Raw genomic sequence first — 18,925 nt, 5'->3', positions numbered from 1 at the left:
TTTACCATACACCAGACATCTCACACACGGTGTGCCATTAATCCACAAACAAAGGTTAGAAAGTTAGATCATGATAACATCTTATTGACAGGGAAATTGAGGCTCAGTCATGTAAGGTCCCAAAGCTTTTTAGATATTAGCAAATATGTTTCCTGAAGTCACATTATAATTCCTTAAGTGAATATAGGTAACTTTGGATATTAACATTTATTTTCTATACCATGAGAAAAAAAATGCCATTTGCCCATGCATTGCTTTTAAAAAGAATATGTGAATTTATGAGTATGTTGAAAATGAAAATGAAGAGATGATCCATTAAATGTTATAACAAAAAATGAAAACTTCACTCATCAAGTTTCAGTTGGATCCATGGAACAATTATCCAGGAATACACGAGCATCACGGGATGACTCCAGAGAAGGGAGACAGCTGTAACATGAGAACATGGCAGGCTTCAAGTGAGCAGTGGAATTAGTCTGTCTAGCAAAAGGCTGGTGGGACTGGAGTCAAAGTAGGGAATCAGAAGGAATCTTGGGCTGCAGAATCGAGTGATCAAGTGAGAAGTTGTCCTGAGAATACACAATAAGTCAGGTAGGTTTGACAGAACTAGGCAAATAGAAAGTACTGAGGGACTCAAGGCAGATCTTGGAGCCGGTCAAGTTCATTGTAATTGCCACTGTGGAGCCCCAGGTCTCCAAGGTCATGCTTTTTAAACCGCTCACTCTCCACTGCTTTTTAAAAATGCTTCAATGTAACTGGGGACATTACTCAGTGGTAAAGTACTTGCCTGGTGTGGGCAAGACCCTGAGCTCAGTGCTACAGGAACAGGACTCAAATAAAAAAAAAAAAAAATGCTTCTAAATGTCCTCAGGGCATAACGAGTATGTAGTCTTGGGACCAAGAGGAGGCTTGAAAATATGCCGGCTGCTTCCTGACATCAGTTGGTTGGTGTAGCATGCACTTGGATGTTGAGGTGGATGCTTCTACATTCAGAGTCATGCCCCTCAGCATCTTCTCCTAGATGTGCTATGTTGACCTCTCAAGGACAGGAGCTCTGGTCATAGTCTTTCCCACCACAGGTGAAATTAGGACCAAGGAAAAAGGTGTCTTTCAGACATCATAAGATTTCTCAGTTCTCCAGTGGGTCTCATCTGTTCTTCAAACTCAGTACATTAGAAAAAACTAAAAGTCGGAGTTTTCCAACCTTGAATTCCAGGTACGTTCTGACTGCTTGAGATGTTTAGATTCGTGGTAAAACATAATGCATTAAAAAAAAAAAAAAAAACTATTGTGGTGGACAATCAGTAATGAGTTCCACTGTGTTCAGTCTCCAGTTTCAGGGCAAAGAAATGTTAAACTCATGGAAAAATAATTTACCCCATTAGAATTTTTTATCTTCTATTATGTATATACCCTGTACCTACTTCATATGCAGCATATCAAAAAAATTTCAAAAAACATACTTGCATCTTTTTTCTCCAGCTACTAAAATAAGGGAAATAATTTTTAAATATACATGGTGAAGGTGAACTTAAAATTAAGGTTCTTATAGACCTTAATTTTATATTACTTATATTTTATATTTATATTTATATTTATATTTATATTTATATTTATATTTATATTTATATTTACTATTAGTAAATAGTTACAAGTTGGTAGGAAATGAGCAGTCAGGGCTGTTGTAATAAACTAAGAATTTCTTGGAGGAATACACACACACAGGAAACTCGTCACAGATGGAGACCACCCTGTTCTGTGTGCAGAGTCACAGTGAAAGTAAGACATTTATGAACTCACGATTTAAACATCAGCTACACTCACTCTGGCCCATCCCAGTTTAGGGGACTTGTACTGAAATTTTGGGGTGTGCTCTTATTGGATTGCTTGACAGAAGAGACTTTTAGATTGCCTTAAAAACTTAAGGACTAAAGTGCAATGTGGAATAATACCTGGCCAAACAAAGAAGATGATTAGGAAGGAGTTTATCAACCTTCCTCTTCTGTTTATTGAGAAAATTTAACTGTGTGACTTGAATGTATCTCCATTTGACCTGCCAGTTCATCAGAATAAGGCTCTCACCTTATTTATGAAGATATTCATAGACATAGAGAACCACAGCCAGACAAATAGATAAAAGCTAATTTTTATAATAAATAAAGACAAATATAGAAATCTCAAAGTTCTGTGCACCAGGGGACTTAGAAGGAGGAATTCTTTTTTTTTTTTTAACACATTAGCATTAAGGAAGTAAAGATCAGGGCAGGATGAGATGTCACAAACCAGCTAACACAGCCTTCACCTACTACAGATATCCTATAACGAAGTCTGAAGGTCACCTCTGAATGCCGGTAAAGATCTGAGTATCAAGAATAAGGCTTCCTTTCCAGACAGTCTTGTTTTAGAACCCCTCCATTCTTTTACAGATTTTCTTCTTAGACAATCCCAATCTCCCTCCCTGTAAGTTTGACCCCCAATCTGAGTGTTGGCTTTAGGGGAGTAAAAAATTGTCCTCACCTTTAACCTAAGGCCAGTCTTGGAACACAGATTCAAACCAGTGTTTCTTTGTGTAATCTCTTTTCCAATCTAAAGCCTCATTAGGGTATTTAAAGCTGTCTGATCAATTCTACTGTCCTCTGAGTCTGTATATTTAGCCAGTGTTTCGAACTTGCAATGTATTCAGTATTCTGTGACCAGTGAAGACTAAAGAGTCCTTTGTCTTTCTTAGCGTTCTAAATTTTCAAACACTCAGTAATGCCTGAAAAGAAAATGTGGGCCTTTGGGAACCAAATATGTGAACCTAACATAACCCTATGCCTTTAATTGTTTTATCATGAAGAGAACAAATGGACACTTAACGCTCAGGAAACTCCCATGCTGTGCTTACTTTCCTCGGTGTTCAGAGGATAGTCAGTTAGAAGGAAGTCTGTGTTCAACTGTGTGCTCCCTAACGTGGCCTCCCTGCCTCTATACCTACATCTGCTAGACTCCCATAAAAAGGCTTGGTACTGCCCAAACCCTGAGCTAGTGTGATCATGGTCAAAGCCCCACTGTAATACATGCTATGAGATTGGGAGTAATAATGTGTGACCGAGTGTTTGTGTGAGAAATGAGCTCTAATTGTTCTTCCAGAATGGAAATGTTGGGGCTGAAGAGATGAGTCAGTGGGTAAAGTGCAAGCTTTGATAGCATAAAGTACTGAGTTTGGATCCTACAACCCATGTCCAAGCTGGATCTGGTAGAGCACACATCTGTAATCCCAGGGCTGCTACAGTGAGATAGAAGTGGACTGAGAACCCTAGGAAGTTCATGGCCAGTGAGTCTGACAGGTACAGACATGAACAACATGTCTCAAACACAGTGGAAAGTGAGCACTGACACCCAAAGGCTGCCCTCTGGCCTCCACAAGCCTGCTATGACTGACTCTGACTCTCTCTCTCTCTCTCTCTCTCTCTCTCTCTCTCTCTCTCTCACACACACACACACACACACACACACACACACACACACACGCACACAGGAAAATGTTTCCCAAGGATATCTTCCTTCCATAATTACCAAGTATGGGAATGAGTGGGAACCTAGGTGTTGCCACAATGAAGAGTGGAGGAAAATATTAACAAGGGGTTAGTGGGTATCACAGCTGAAGCACCTGACCACTGAATAGCAGGCACAGGAGCAGTGCAGGAAGAGTGAGGAGGGCTGTGCTAAACACAGGGAGCTGGCCTCAACATTGGGTGAGCATTAATGTGTCCTTTCGGGTGTTTGTGGTGGTTGTGATTCTGTAGCTGAGCCAACTGTCAGTAGGGCACTGGGGCTGAGAAAGAAACACTCATACACCAAGCAAGGGACTCACAGCTGGCACACAGGGGTCAAAGACCTGGTTAGGCAGAAGAATTTGCCTATCACTATGATGAGACAGAGAAATAAAATACTTTGGACTTGAGGTTGCATAGTTTGGGACTGTGTCTTTGTACACCATATTCCTGGAGTTTAGAAAAAACTAATGTCAGGAAGCGAGACAATGTCTTTGTCCCACTAAGCAAGACTGAGCTGACTTCAAGGCTTTGTGCCTGTCTAAGGACATGCCGGTTACTTCAGGATGATGCTGGGGGCTCATACACTTTATTCTAAAGCGCTCTTCTATGCCAACTGTTATTCTAGACAGAGTAAAACTAATTCTACACAAGAGAGGGCACCATACACATGCATGTTAATCATGGACACTAGCGGGTTGCATGCTGCCAGAAATAGGTGCTTATGTCCACAGGAAAATAGAAACATGGGGCTGAGAAATAAAGGTGAAAGTCCTATGGATGAAGAATATTCTGTGCATGTGTCAGATTACAAAAAAAAAAATTGCAGGAACAATTCTCTGGTCTCATTCTAAACTAAGATCCTCTGTGAGAAGGGTTGTCTGGTTTAGTCTTGAATTTGGCTACAGTCACTTGGGAAGACACAGTTGACTTGTGTTTAGTCTCTGGCCATTACACTGTTACATCTGTGTTTTCTAATGTCTTAGCAAATAGCTGGAAAACTTGTAAGTCCCCCCCCATCCCATTTTATGCTTGTCCAATAGAAGTTGTGAATTTAAATTCAGTTTCTCCTATTCGATTCTATCTTCTTTGGCATACTTTTTTAATTCTAGCTTAGAAGAGTCAAACTCTTCTATACTGTAGTGTGACATACATATACATATAATTAGAATTCTAAACATTTCTTCAACTATAAATATAGTGTTTTGTGTAATTCCAGAATCCATTAATAAGAATCTAGAGCGGGAATGGTTAAATCACTGTGTGAAAAACACTGCAGATTTCTTCATTCTTCTTACACAGGAAGAAAAGATCGCTGGGATATCTGTGTGCACGAGGCATAGTGCTGAGGAACTTAACATTTTTATTAATTCATTCGACAACCCTTGTTGAATATTTTTGGAATATTTTGAAGCACTCTTGTAGTTTTTTACTTGTTTATTTTTGCTGTGTTTCATTGGTTATTTTTCCTTTTGGGAAAGAAACACTGTGTAGTTTAGGATGACTTCCAACCCATTCATTCCTCCGCCTTCGGATGGCTGAGAGCGTAGTGTGCTATGCTACCAACAGGAGTGGGTTGAGAGCCTTTAATGTCAGTCTGATCCTGTCAACCAAATCCTGTCCAATTGTCGTTTTGATTTTACAGCTAAGTAAACTAAAACCCACAGAAGGGAACTTTCAAAATCTGGGAATAAAAACAATTATTGAACTGGTCTGCGTTGACCTATCCATGAGCTGACAAGATGTTGTCTATAAAGACTACCCAAATCAAAACAGCTTTGATACACTAATTAAACAACATAGATATACTTTGTGTTTATAATTCATACTTCATCCTGTTTTTCAGAGTGTCAAGATATCTTTTTGAAGTTATTAAATCTGCATTGACAGGTTCATTGATGATCCTCTCTCTCAGTAAACTTGACAAGGCAGAAATTAGTCAAGCCAAAATTATTCATAGTAGACTTAAGAAAAAGCTCTCTCAAGGAAAGGCTTATTTCTGTTAGCTTTACCAATAAACTCAATCTTAATAATTGTTAAGCTTTTCCTGTAAACTCAATCTTAATAATTGATTGATATGATTGATATGATTACCAATATGACCCCATAAGCCCATCACTTAGGAGGCTAAGGTAGGAGAACTGGGAGTTGGAGGTAGGCCTGGGTGTAGAGCAAAACTTTGTTTTAGGAAGGAAGGAAGAAAAAAAGAAAGAGAAAAGGAAAATAAAACATCAACCTTTAGAGAACAATTTTTGTACTATTCTATTTCCATGTTTTATCAACAATCACTTGGTTTTCCTCTCATTTCTTGGTAAATAAGTTTTTCAAGTTTCCTACTTTTTAAAATAAATGCATTTATGATTGGTCTTCTACCTTTACATAACTATATTCTTCAAAACGGACAATATATGCATGTTAAAATATGGGCCTGGAGAGACAGCTCAATGGTTAAAAAGTGCCTGTTGCTCTTCCAAAGTCCCAGAGTTCAGTTCTCAGCTCACAGCTGCATGGAACTCCAGCATGGAATCCAATACTCTCTTCTGGTCTCTGTGGACATCCATGTGTACAAAAACACACAGATACAAACATAAATAAGCATAAAAACAATAAAAATATAAGATAATATAAATATTTTAATAGTATCTTACACTATCAAATTTTTTATTTTGTATCATCATTCATAATACTCATAGGATATATATTTTAATTAACATATTTATTTATCTACTTACTTTACATCTCAACCACAGTTTCCCCTCCCTCTGCTCCTCCCAGTCCTTGCCCCACTTCACTGACCCCACCTACCCACTCCTCCTCCCATTCTCTTCAGAAAAGAGGAGGCCTCCCATGGATACCAACTGTCCTTGGCATATCAAGTTGCAGTAAGACTAGGTACAACTTCTCTTGAGGCTAGAAGAGGCAGCCCAGTAGGGAGAAAGTGTCCCAGATGAGGGCAACAGAGTCAAAGACAGACCCTGCTCCCACTGTTAGGAATCCTACATGAAGACCAAGATGCACAACCATTACGTATGTGCAGTGGGCCTAGGTGAGTCTTATGCAGGCTCCCTGGTTGGTGGTTAGGTCTCTGAGCCTCTATGGGCCAGGTTAGTTGATTCTGTAGGTTTTCTTATGATGCGTAGGATTCATTATTTGTATGATTATTTTTCTTAGCTCAATTAAAGTGAAGAACACATTTACCTATGCTTACTCCCTTTATACTGGTCTTGCTTACTTATTTAGGTCCAAGGTGGCCCCTTACATCACCTCACATTGCTCCTCTCAAATGACATCTGTATCATTTCTTCCAAGACAAGTTTCCTAGAAACAAATTATCTACAATTTTATTTGTCATAGCAAGTATTTATCTCTTCTTTTGTCTAAATGCTTATTATTCCTAGAATCATTTCATATAAATGATTTGGAGCAGTTTAACTCATAGCAATAGTGTACAGAGGCTTCCCATGTAGCCTCTGCCCAACGTGTGTACAGCCTCTACATCAAGATCACCAAGAACCTGTAGGTTACACTGTAGGTTTTACTCTGTTTCAACTGTGTTTGCAGGCACAGGTTTTAAAAAAAAATTTTTTTTGACAAAAATCAACTTCAGGATGAAGCCCATCATTTTTTCCACTCAGTTTGGGGTGTTATAAATAAAACTATATAACCCACTTTCAGTTGCTATTTGTGCAGTAGGTAGGCGATGGGTCTATTTTGATATTTATGCACATGTAGATCTAGTTTCCCCAAGATGGACAAATAAAGGATAACAAATTTAAACAGGGTGGAGTAAAATCAACTATTTGAAAATGACACGACCATCTAAACCTTCCTGATTCGTGACCGTCCTAGTGCTGTGACCCTTTATTACAGTTCCTCATGCTGTGGTGACACCAAGCCATAAAATTTATTTTCTTGCTACTTCATAGCTGCAATTTTGCTTCTGATATGTAATCCCCAAAGAGGTTACAACCCACAGGTTGAGAGCCATTGGTAAACAGAGCATACTAGAAGCTCAATGCAATTTTAAAAACTGGCAGAAATAATAAAAGAATTCAGCTAAATCTTACAGTAAAAATGCCACACAAAAAATAAATTATGTTCCCAAAAACAACCAGGAGAAAAGGAAAGTAGTCCACTGATAACATCAATAAAATAAATACAATACATAATAAGAACAACCTTAACTAAGGAAATCAAAGAGCCCTACACTGAACACCTAAAATCTTGTGCTTTTGTTTAACTTTTAGCACAACAATCTCTAAAAAAAAAAAAAAAAAAAAAAAAAAAAAAAAAAGCAATTTTGAATGCTTGTCATATTTCCATAGCTTATCCAAATGTGCTTGTAGTTAATCTTCAGGAACCTATTTTTAAAAATAAATTATTGTGTAGGAAAGATGGTTCAGCAGTTTTTGTCACTCTTGCAGAGGACCCACATAAAGTTCCCAGCGCCCACATGGTAGCTCACAACCATGAGCAACTCCAGTTCCAGAGGATCTGACACCTTCTTCTGGCCTCCACAGGCATCAGGTAGCCACAGGGTACATGTACATACCACCAGGTATGGTCCATGGACACACATAAAGGCAAAACACTCACAAGCATATTTTTTTTTACAAAGCTAAAGTATTTCTCACAGATTATGGAATATTCAATGTTTCACTCAAGAAAATGTATTTATGGTCCACATGTCATGAAAAGGCAACATGAGTTTATCACTTCTTGTGACATTAAAGAAGGCATTAGTATGTATTTTCACACTATTTGCTATTTCCAAGGAGGTTGGATCTCAAATGGAAAAGTTCAAAAGAACTGTTGTAACAAAATACAAAAAAAAAAAAAATGTTTAGCTGCAAGAGCAAGAAACTACTGAGATTCATCAAAAGAAATATACATGTTTCTTCCCAGAAGAAATTCATATGGTACTTAGTCTTTTGGGACAGATAGAAGCAGGTCAAGGCTCCAAGAATTGGTTCATTGACCACATTTATCAAGCAAGAGGTGGAAAGTAAGAACCCAGAGGTTGCAAACTCAGACAGCTTACTTCTCTGACTCAAAGTCCTGAAACAACTGTCTTGGAGACTAAAAAAGAGAGGAAGCCAAAACAACAGGACTCGCATCACACACACTGGATTTTTTTGATAAAGGTTCCACATTACTGCTTTGTATCCTGATGTCCAGGCCACAAGAATGACAATACATCATCTCTCTTTTCAGACAAGGAAGCAATCCAGAGGACTGAGCCTGACAAAAGCCATAAAACAAACAAATAAGAATTAGTAGAATCTAAGGCCACACCACTATCAAGTTAGTAACCTCCAGACTAAAGAAGAGGTGATAGGTAGGTAGATAGATAGATAGATAGATAGATAGATAGATAGATAGATAGATAAAATGTAACAACAATTAAAAAAATAAGGGTCATTAATTTGAAAGAAAAAGAGACTTATGAATTAGATGGTTTAGAGAGGGGAATGGAGCAGAGTAGCAACTCAAATATGTGATTTTGGTGCTCTGAAGAATAATTAATATTCTTCATAACAGGATAACATTGATATGTCTTCTGTTGGTGCAGGTGGAAGACTATGGAATGTTTGAACACAAGTTCAGAAGAGGGTTTCATTTTAGTGGGCTTCTCAGACTGGCCTCACCTAGAACCCATCTTCTTTGCCTTCATTTCTATTTTCTACTCTCTGACTCTCTTTGGCAACACCATGATCATCATCCTGTCTCAATTGGACCTCCGCCTGCACACACCCATGTACTACTTCCTCTGCCACCTCTCCTTCCTGGACCTCTGCTACACTGCCAGCACTGTGCCTCAGCTTCTGGTCAATCTCTCTGGACTTGACAGGACCATCAGCTTTGGAAGGTGTGTGGCCCAGCTCTGCATAGTGCTCTCACTGGGAGGAACGGAGTGTGTGCTTTTGGTGGCAATGGCTATAGATCGCTATGCTGCCGTGTGTCGCCCACTGCACTACACAACCATTATGCACCCTGTTCTCTGCAGAGCATTGGTTGTATTCTCCTGGGTGGGAGGCTTTGTGAACTCTCTGATCCAGACAAGCCTTGTGATGGCCATGCCTCTCTGTGGACACCAACTGAATCACTTCTTCTGCGAGCTACCTATTCTCCTGAAGATGGCCTGTGAGGACACAGGAGGAACAGAGGTCAGTTTGTTTGTGGCCCGAGTCATAATCTTAGTGTGTCCTTTAGTGCTAATTCTAGGCTCCTATGCTCACATTGCCAGGGCAGTGCTGAACATCAAGTCAATGGCTGGTCGCAGAAAGGCTTTCGGGACGTGTGCATCCCACCTCATGGTGGTTGCCATGTTTTTTGGCTCAGCCATCTCCACATACCTCCAACCTGCCCACAGGTATTCTGATAGTGAGGGGAAGTTTGTTGCCCTTTTTTATACTGTAGTCACCCCCATGCTCAACCCTCTGATCTATACCCTAAGGAACAAGGATGTGAAGGGGGCTCTGTGGAAGGTGCTAGGGAGAGGCACAGACTCAGCATAGAAGAGAGAACGGGGAGCAATAAAGTGTTGTATAACAACACTCATATTCTGAAACACATACTCTCCTTTAACCAAGGGTTTTTAAATCACCCTTCCCCAGACCTCATAGTTTCATCTCCTGTCTTAACTGGAAGTCGATAGTGATGAACTCACGACAATCATCCTAGCATCGTGTTTAAAGGCATTGTGCAGCATGTTGATTCCTATCTTAACTTTCCAGAGGAATAAGTCTGAGAGTAAGATACAGTGATCCTTCTGGAGAGAATAAAGATGGGTTCTAGGCACTGCTGATAGTGAAAGAAGATCAAATTCAATATAGCAACACTTTCCCAAATGGTCATTCATCATGTCATGCCATGCAGACAGTGAGGTGCCTGAGGCAGTCATTAGCATTTTCATGTCCTTCCTAAGTAAGTATGACCCTAGCTCTATCCACTCTTAACTCATGGCCCATTTCTACTGTCTTTTATGATGGATACTCTTTTACAATATACATGTGTCAATTAAGGAAAGCATGAGCAGAAGTACTCCATGAGGTACATCAATATTCAGATGTGATACCATTTTAATTACTTAGAAAAATGTCAGAAGCATCAGGATGGTGTGGAATGAAAAAATGAGAGGCAATAGCATCTCTTCAACTCCACCATGAGCTGCTGTCATGCTATGTGGTATGATACAGAAAGCTTTTTTCTCTTCAACCTCCATGTTTAAAGCATTTTTCTTCATAGTAGAGATAAGGTATCAATCAGATGTCCACCGGTGATTGAGTGGACAAAGAAAATGTGGTCCTTTATATGCAATAAAATGTCAATCAGTCATACAGAGAATGAAGTCTTTTTATAGTCAGCAATGTGGTTAGAACTGGATGATATTACAGTAAATTGTAGGGAATGATATTTAGAAAACGGCACCCAGTCCAGCTTGTTCCCGGGCAGCCACCATGTTCCCACTGCTCCTCGGCTCTGACCGGGGCTCTGGCTAGCTAGATGCACAGACCCTGGCATCCATGAGATGACAGCGTGGGGGATGCTTTGCCAATCCCCCACACTGCATCCACAAAGCTCAGCTGAACCCCAGACAATATCTGCCATCCTCACAGTACCTGATAGAAATAAGACCCTTAAAGTTTAGTGATTATTTAAAGGATTTATATTTAGAAATGTTCAATTAACAAGATGGCCACACAATTAGAGTTGTTACCCAATATCTAAACTTTTGATAGAAGTTGCTACCCAGGACAGATTTTGACCCATCCATGGTTCTCCATGGTCCATAGCCTCCTTCTTCTCCTCCCTTTCCTCTCTTTCTCTCCTCCCTTCCTCTTTTTCTCCCCTCCCCTTTCTCTCTTCTTCTCCCATCTCCACCTCCTCTTCTACTGCCTACTCAGTGAGCTCCACTGAGAATACAATGTAGCAGAATAAATATCCTGCTACAGTAGGTGAAATGAGCAAGACAGAGAAAGTCAGACACCAGGGCTGCTTATTCATACAGTGACATTTACAATGTCGATGTCATAAGAATGGTGGATTGGGCACTGGTCACTGGAGGCCTGGGGATAAGGGTGACATGGGACAGGAACTAATTGACTAATAGATACCAAAATTCACTTATATAGTAGAAGACAGTCTCATCTTCTATGCCCCAGAAATATGACTATGTTTCAAATTCCATTATATATTTCAAAATTATGAAATAGAAGAGTCTCAACACATAGAAATAACAAAAATTTTGAGTCCATAGAAATCCAAATTACTCTGATTTGATTATTTCATGTAGCATGAATATTTAAATTATTACACTGTACCCTATAGTTGTACACATCATCATATATAAATTTAAAATAAAAGTAAAACTAGTGGCTTACACATACAAAAATTATTTACTGCATGAAAAGAAAGAGAATAGAAAAACTCAAACAAAAACAATACACATAGAGAGATGATATAAGAAGAAAAATTATAACAAAATAGTAACATGGGAGAAAAGAAGAGAAAAAAGAGGGAGAGAGGAGTGTAGGAGGTTATATATGAATATATGTACATATGTATGTATATATGTATATTTGTGTATATGTGTGTATATACATGGATACATGTATGTATACATATATATGTATATAAGATGTATATATGTATATATAATGTATATATATATATGTATATATATATGTATATATACATACACACACATAAGGAAGACAGAATATTCTAGTGACAGTCATTTCTACTGGCAGTCATATACAGTCCAAATAATTCTTAGCTAAAGGATTTTTTTAAGAAAGTGATGTTCCCCAGTGTCATTTCATCCCATGTATTTAATGATTTATTGCACATGTGTGGATATTGGAGAGAGTGAGAGGGTATCTAGGATCTCTTTGTCATCATTTTCTCACAGTTGGAAATGTATTCATAGAACAAATGATTGTTAATACTTCATAACAGCTACAGAGGCCAGATGAAGGCACATAGTGCCTAGGTTTAGTATAATGGATGATGAATTTTTTTTAAGGGATGCATCAAGAAGGCAGGAGGGAAAGTGTTGTCTGTAACTTCGCTCCTAACTGCAAGCAGCCCAGGCAAAGATGATTTCCACCTAGAGGGAAGAGAAGGAATTAAGTCAAGTCTTTAGCCTAAAAACCCAGTACAGAGCCACCAAGGTGAAGCTTGGTGCTATATGGAGCCCTCTGACCCTTGCTTCTCCAGAAAAAGTCCCAGGGCTACATTAGCATAATGGATAGTGGACTGTTGCCATACCCCTAATCTTAAACAACAGAAGTGTGGACAAGACCCCGCCTGCTGGGCATCCAGGCGTAGAAACCATGCTTGGCTTTGTAGCTCAGTACAGGGCCATCATAGTGAACCAACACCAAGAAGACATCAATGTCCCTCTTATCCAAGCAGTGGTCTACAGAGAGCCTTTGACCTGCCCTCAAACCAGAATATTCTATTGTATAATCAGTTGTACACAACTGTAATAAAAAGTCAAGTACTAGTTTGCATTCATAGCCTCGAATGTGCCTCTACCCTGGACAACACAGGACTTCGTTCTTATAAGACTTGGGGCAGGCCTAGATTAGCATCAGCCTTGGCAGGCAAAGAACTATTTTCACCACCTTTCTGCCAGCATAATGCAGCCCAGCTAAAACCAGGCCACTGTGGATGGAGTTATTGACTTATCCTAGTGATGCATAGAAACCTGTGCCAATATGGGACAGATTCATATTTTAACCTGCAGTGACATCAGCTGAGACATAGGCCTTGGTGCCCTCCCAGCACACTAAAAATGAAAATGGATAAAGACACTCCCAGACTCACAGAAGTCGACTAACTATAGCTCCACATACCTTTCCTATATAAAATGCTGAAAGTTCTCAGCTTTCCATAAAATAGGCATTAACAACCCAAAGGACAATGCTGGGGAGGCAGGGTTAAAGTTCACTGGTAAGAGTAATTATACAAATTCGGAATATTCTAATATGAATATGCTATGTAGGTAAACCATGTCATCATATGGAAACTAAAAACAATTACATCCGTATGGGAAAAGATGGGCAAAAAAAGAGAGAAGTCAGTATATAAAAATTCAAACTGTGGGAGGGATGGGATGCACAGAGTTTTTATATTAGTGTTTGTATTGGATTTTTATACTTTTATTTATATCATTTTTCTGTCTTTATCTTTATGTGCACATTTTGGTGTTATTGCTTCAAAATAATGTCATAGTGAGAACATCATTGCAAACCCTATGGTTACCACAAAGGAAATATCTATAATAGGCAAGCCACAAGTGATATAAAGGTAATAATAGTACACTAATAGAAAAAAAGAAAAGGTGTGGCTGGAGCAGACACCTAGCTTGTCTGCTCCTGTGTGGAAACTGTATCCCGAGACATCCCAGAGAGGCCACAGACCTCAGAGAGGCAGGTAAGATCAGTCACGCACTGCCCTATGCCCCAGAACCACAACTGGGAGCAGGAAGCTCGCAGGATCCACCAGGCACCCAAACCCCACCCCTGCGGAATACCACTCCCCTTCCGCCCCTCTCCGGATCCTTGTGGCTGGAGCAGACACCCAGCAGGTCTGCTCCCATGTGGAAACCGTATCCCAAGACATTCTAGAGAGGCCACTAACCTCAGAGCAGGAGACACCATACCCCGAGACATCCGAGAGGAGCCATGGAACTCAGAGCAGCAGACACTATATCCTGAGACATTCTAGAGGAGCCAATGCACTCAGAGCAGCGAACACCTAGCTGGTCTGCTCTCATGAAGACACCTTATCCTGAGACATCCTAGAGGAGACACTGCACTCAGAGCAGCTGGAGCTCAGGATCACGGGATCACAGGGACATCTGGACCCTGAGGAGTTCTGACACAAACAAGATACCTGGAAAGACAGGCTCCCGTCAGAACTAGTGAGTGCAGGTAGCACTAGAGTTAATCAAATGGCAAAAGGCAAGCACAAGAATGTAAACAACAGAAACCAAAGTTACTTGGCATCACCAGAACCCAGTTCTCCCACGATAGCAAGCCCTGAACACCACATCACACTGGAAAACCAGGATACAGAATTAAAATCACTTATGATGATGTTAGAGGGCTTTAAGAAGGTCATAAATGACACTCTCAAAGAATTTGAAGAGAACACAGGTAAACAGGTAGAAACCCTTAAAGAGGAAACACAAAAATCCCTTAAAGAATTGCAAGAAAACACAACCAAACAGGTGAAGGAATTAAACAAAATCATCCAAATCTGAAAGTGGAAGTAGAAACAATAAAGAAATCTCAAAGGGAGACTAACCTGGAGATAGAAAACTACCCTGGAGATAGAAAACCTAAGAAAAAGTACAAGAGTCATAGACGTAAGCATCACCAACAGAATACAAGAGATAGAAGAGAAAATCTCAGATGCAGAAGATACCATGGAAAACATTGACACAACTGTCGAAGAAAATGCAAAATGCAAAAAGCTCCTAACACAAAACATCCAGGAAATCCAGGACACAATGAGAAGGCCAAACCTAAGGATAATAGGTATAGATGAGGGTGAAGACTCCCAACTTAAAGGGCCAGTAAATGTCTTCAACAAAATTATAGAGGAAAACTTCCCTAACCTAAAGAAAGAGATGTCCTTAAATATACAAGAAGCCTACAGAAACCCAAATAGACTAGACCAGAAAAGAAATACCTCCCGTCACATAATAATCAAAACACCAAGTGCACAAAACAAAGAGAGAATATTAAATGAAGTAAGGGAGAAAGGCCAAGTAACATATAAAGGCAGACCTATCAGAATTACACCAGACTTCTCACTAGAGACTATAAAGGCCAGAAGATCCTGGACTGGTATCATACAGGCCCTAAGAGAACACAAATGTCAGCCCAGACTACTATACCCAGCAAAATTCTCAATCACTATTGATGGAGAAACCAAGATATTCCATGACAAAACCAAATTTACACAATATCTTCCCACAAGTCCAGCACTTCAAAGGATAATTGATGGAAAATTCCAACACAAGGAGGGAAATTAAAACGTAGAAAAAACAAGAAAGTGATCTTCCAACACCCCAAAAGAAGATAGTTACACAAACATAATTTCACCTACAATAAAAAAAGTGACAGGAAGCAACAATCATTTTTCCTTAATATCTCTTAATATCAATGGACTCAATTCTCCAATAAAAAGACATAGACTAGCAGACTGGATACATAAACAAGACCCAGAATTTTGCTGCATACAGAAACACACCTCTGTGACAAAGACAGACACTACCTCAGAGTAAAAGGATGGAAAACAATCTCCCAAGCAAATGGTCCCAAGAAACAAGCTGGAGGAGCAATTCTAATATCAAATAAAATCAATTTTCAACCAAACATAATCAAAAAAGATAAGAAAGAACACATCATACTCATCAAAGGAAAAATGTACCAAGATGAACATCTATGCCCCAAATGCAAGGGCACCCACATACATAAAAGAAACTTTACTAAAGCTCAAAGCATACATTACACCTCACACAATAATAGTGGGGGATTTCAACACCTCACTCTCAGCAATGGACAAGTCATGGAAACAGAAACTAAACAGAGACACAATGAAACTAACAGAAGTTATGAACCAAATGGATTTAACTGATATATATAAAACATTTCACCCTAAAACAAAAGAATATACCTTTTTCTCAGCACCTCATAGTACCTTCTCCAAAATAGACCATATAATTGGTCATTGAACAGGCCTCAAAAGATACAAAAAGATTGAAATAATCCCTTGCACCTTATCAGACCACCATGGACTAAGGCTGGTCTTTAATAATGACAAAAACAATGGAAAGCCCACATACACATGGACACTGAACAACGCTCTACTCAACGATGACTTGGTCAAGGAAGAGATAAAGAAAGAAATTAAAGACTTTTTAGAATTTAATGAAAAGGAGAACACATCATACCAAAACTTGTAGGACTCCATGAAAGCAGTACTAAGAGGAAAACTCATAGCTCTAAGTACCTACAAAAAGAAACTGGAGAGAGCATACATTAACAACTTGACAGCACACCTGAAAGCATTAGAACAAAAAGAAGCAAATATACCCAAGAGGAGTAGACGACATGAAATAATTAAACTCAGAGCTGAAATCAACCAAGTAGAAACAAAAAGAACTATATAAAATATCAACAAAACCAGGACCTGGTTCTTTGAGAAAATCAACAAGATAGATAAACCCTTAGCCAGACTAAACAAAGGGCAAAGAGACAATATCCAGATTAATAAAATCAGAAACGAAAAGGGAGACATAACAACAGAAATTGAGGAAATTAAAAAAATTATCAGATCCTACTACAAAGGCCTATACGCAAAAAAATTGGAAAATCTGGATGAAATAGACAGTTTTCTAGACAAATACCAGATACCAAAATTAAATCAGGAGCAGATAAACCATCTAAACAGTCCTATAAACCCTAAAGAAATAGAAGCAGTCATTAAAAGTCTCCACACCAAAAATAGTCTGGACCAGATGGTTTTAGTGCAGAATTCTATCAGACATACAAGGAAGACCTAATACCAATTCTCTTCAAACTATTCCATCGAATAGAAACAGAAGGAACACTACCCAATTTGTTCTATGAAGCTACAATTACACTCATACCTAAACCACACAAAGACCCAACAAAGAAAGAGAACTACAGACCAATTTCTCTTATGAATATTGATGCAAAAATACTTAATAAAATTCTTGCAAACTGAATCCAACAACACATCAAAACAATTATCCATCATGATCAAGTAGGCTTTATCCCAGGAATGCAGGGATGGTTCAATATTCAGAAATCCATCAATGTAATCCACTATATAAACAAACTCAAAGAAAAAAAACCACATGATCATCCCACTAGATGCTGAGAAAGCATTTGACAAAATTCAACATCCCTTCATCTTAAAAGTCTTGGAAAGATCAAGAATTCAAGGCCCATACCTAAACATAGTAAAAGCAATATACAGCAAGCCAGTAGCCAACATCAAACTAAATGGAGAGAAACTTGAAGCAATCCCACTAAGATCATGGACGAGACAAGGCTACCCACTCTCACCCTACCTATTCAAGATAGTACTGGAAGGCCTAGCTAGAGCAATTAGACAACAAAAGGAAGTCAAAGGGATACAAATAGGAAAAGAAGAAGTCAAAATTTCACTATTTACAGATGATATGATAGTATACTTAAGTGACCCTAAAACTTCCACCAGAGAACTCCTAAACCTGATCAACAACTTCAGTAAAGTGGCTGGATATAAAATCAACTCAAACAAATCAGTAGCCTTCCTCTACTCAAAAGATAAGCAGGCTGAGAAAGAAATTAGGGAAATGACACCTTTCACAATAGCCACAAATAATATAAAATATCTTGGAGTGAATCTAACCAAGCAAGTAAAAGATCTGTATGACAAGAACTTCAAATCTCTGAAGAAAGAAATCAAAGAAGATCTCAGAAGATGGAAAGATCTCCCATGCTCATGGATTGGCAGGATTAATATATTAAAAATGGCCTTCTTGCCAAAAGCAATCTACAGATTCAACGCAATCCCCATCAAAATTCCAACTCAATTCTTCATAGAGATAGAAAGAGCAATTTGTAAATTCATTTGGAATAACAAAAAAACCAGAATAGCGAGAACTATTCTCAACAATAAATGAACTTCAGGGGGAATCACCATCCCTGACCTCAACATACACTACAGAGCAATGGTGATTTAAAAAAAAAAAAAAAAAAAAAAAAGCATGGTATTGGTACAGAGACAGGCAGGAAGATCAGTGGAACAGAATTGAAGATCCAGAAATGAACCCACACACCTATGGTCACTTGATCTTTGACAAAGGAGCTAAACCCACCCAGTGGAAAAGGGGCAGCATTTTCAACAAATGGTGCTGGTTCAATTGGAGGTCAGCATGTAGAAGAATGCAAATTAATCCATTCTTATCCCCTTGTACAAAACTCAAGTCCAAGTTTATAAAGGACCTTCACATAAAACCAGATACACTGAAATTAAGAAGAGAAGGTGAGGAAGACCCTCAAATACCTAGGCACAGGGAAAAGTTCCTGAACAGAACACCAAAGGCTTATGCTCTAAGATCAAGAATTGACAAAAGGGACCTCATAAAATTGCAAAGCTTCTGTAAGGCAAAGGACACTGTCAATAAGACAAACCAGCAACCAACAGATTGGGAAAAGATCATTACCAATCCTAGATCCAATAGAGGGCTAATATCCAATATATACAGAGAACTCATGAAATTAGACTCCAGACAACCAAATAACCCCATTAAAAAATGTGGTACAGAGCTAAACAAAGAATTCTCAACTGAGGAA

The 18,925-nt window shown here is 38.9% G+C and overlaps 1 protein-coding gene across 1 annotated transcript; it reads left to right on the top strand.

Annotated features, from left to right (window-relative positions):
• Positions 1-773: 773 nt before the first annotated feature.
• Positions 774-10,883, top strand: LOC117711213 (olfactory receptor 2Y1-like). Its single transcript, XM_034506716.2, has 2 exons — positions 774-1,216; positions 9,109-10,883. Exon 2 carries the CDS (start codon positions 9,119-9,121, stop codon positions 10,052-10,054), a length of 936 nt encoding a protein of 311 aa, XP_034362607.1. The 5' UTR covers positions 774-1,216; positions 9,109-9,118; the 3' UTR covers positions 10,055-10,883.
• The last annotated feature ends 8,042 nt before the right edge of the window (positions 10,884-18,925 follow it).

This window comes from Arvicanthis niloticus, chromosome 6 (assembly GCF_011762505.2).
Source record: "Arvicanthis niloticus isolate mArvNil1 chromosome 6, mArvNil1.pat.X, whole genome shotgun sequence".
Lineage (NCBI taxonomy): Eukaryota > Metazoa > Chordata > Mammalia > Rodentia > Muridae > Arvicanthis > Arvicanthis niloticus.
The sequence above is the reverse complement of the archived record's forward strand: the minus strand, read 5'-3'. Positions and strand labels throughout refer to the sequence as shown.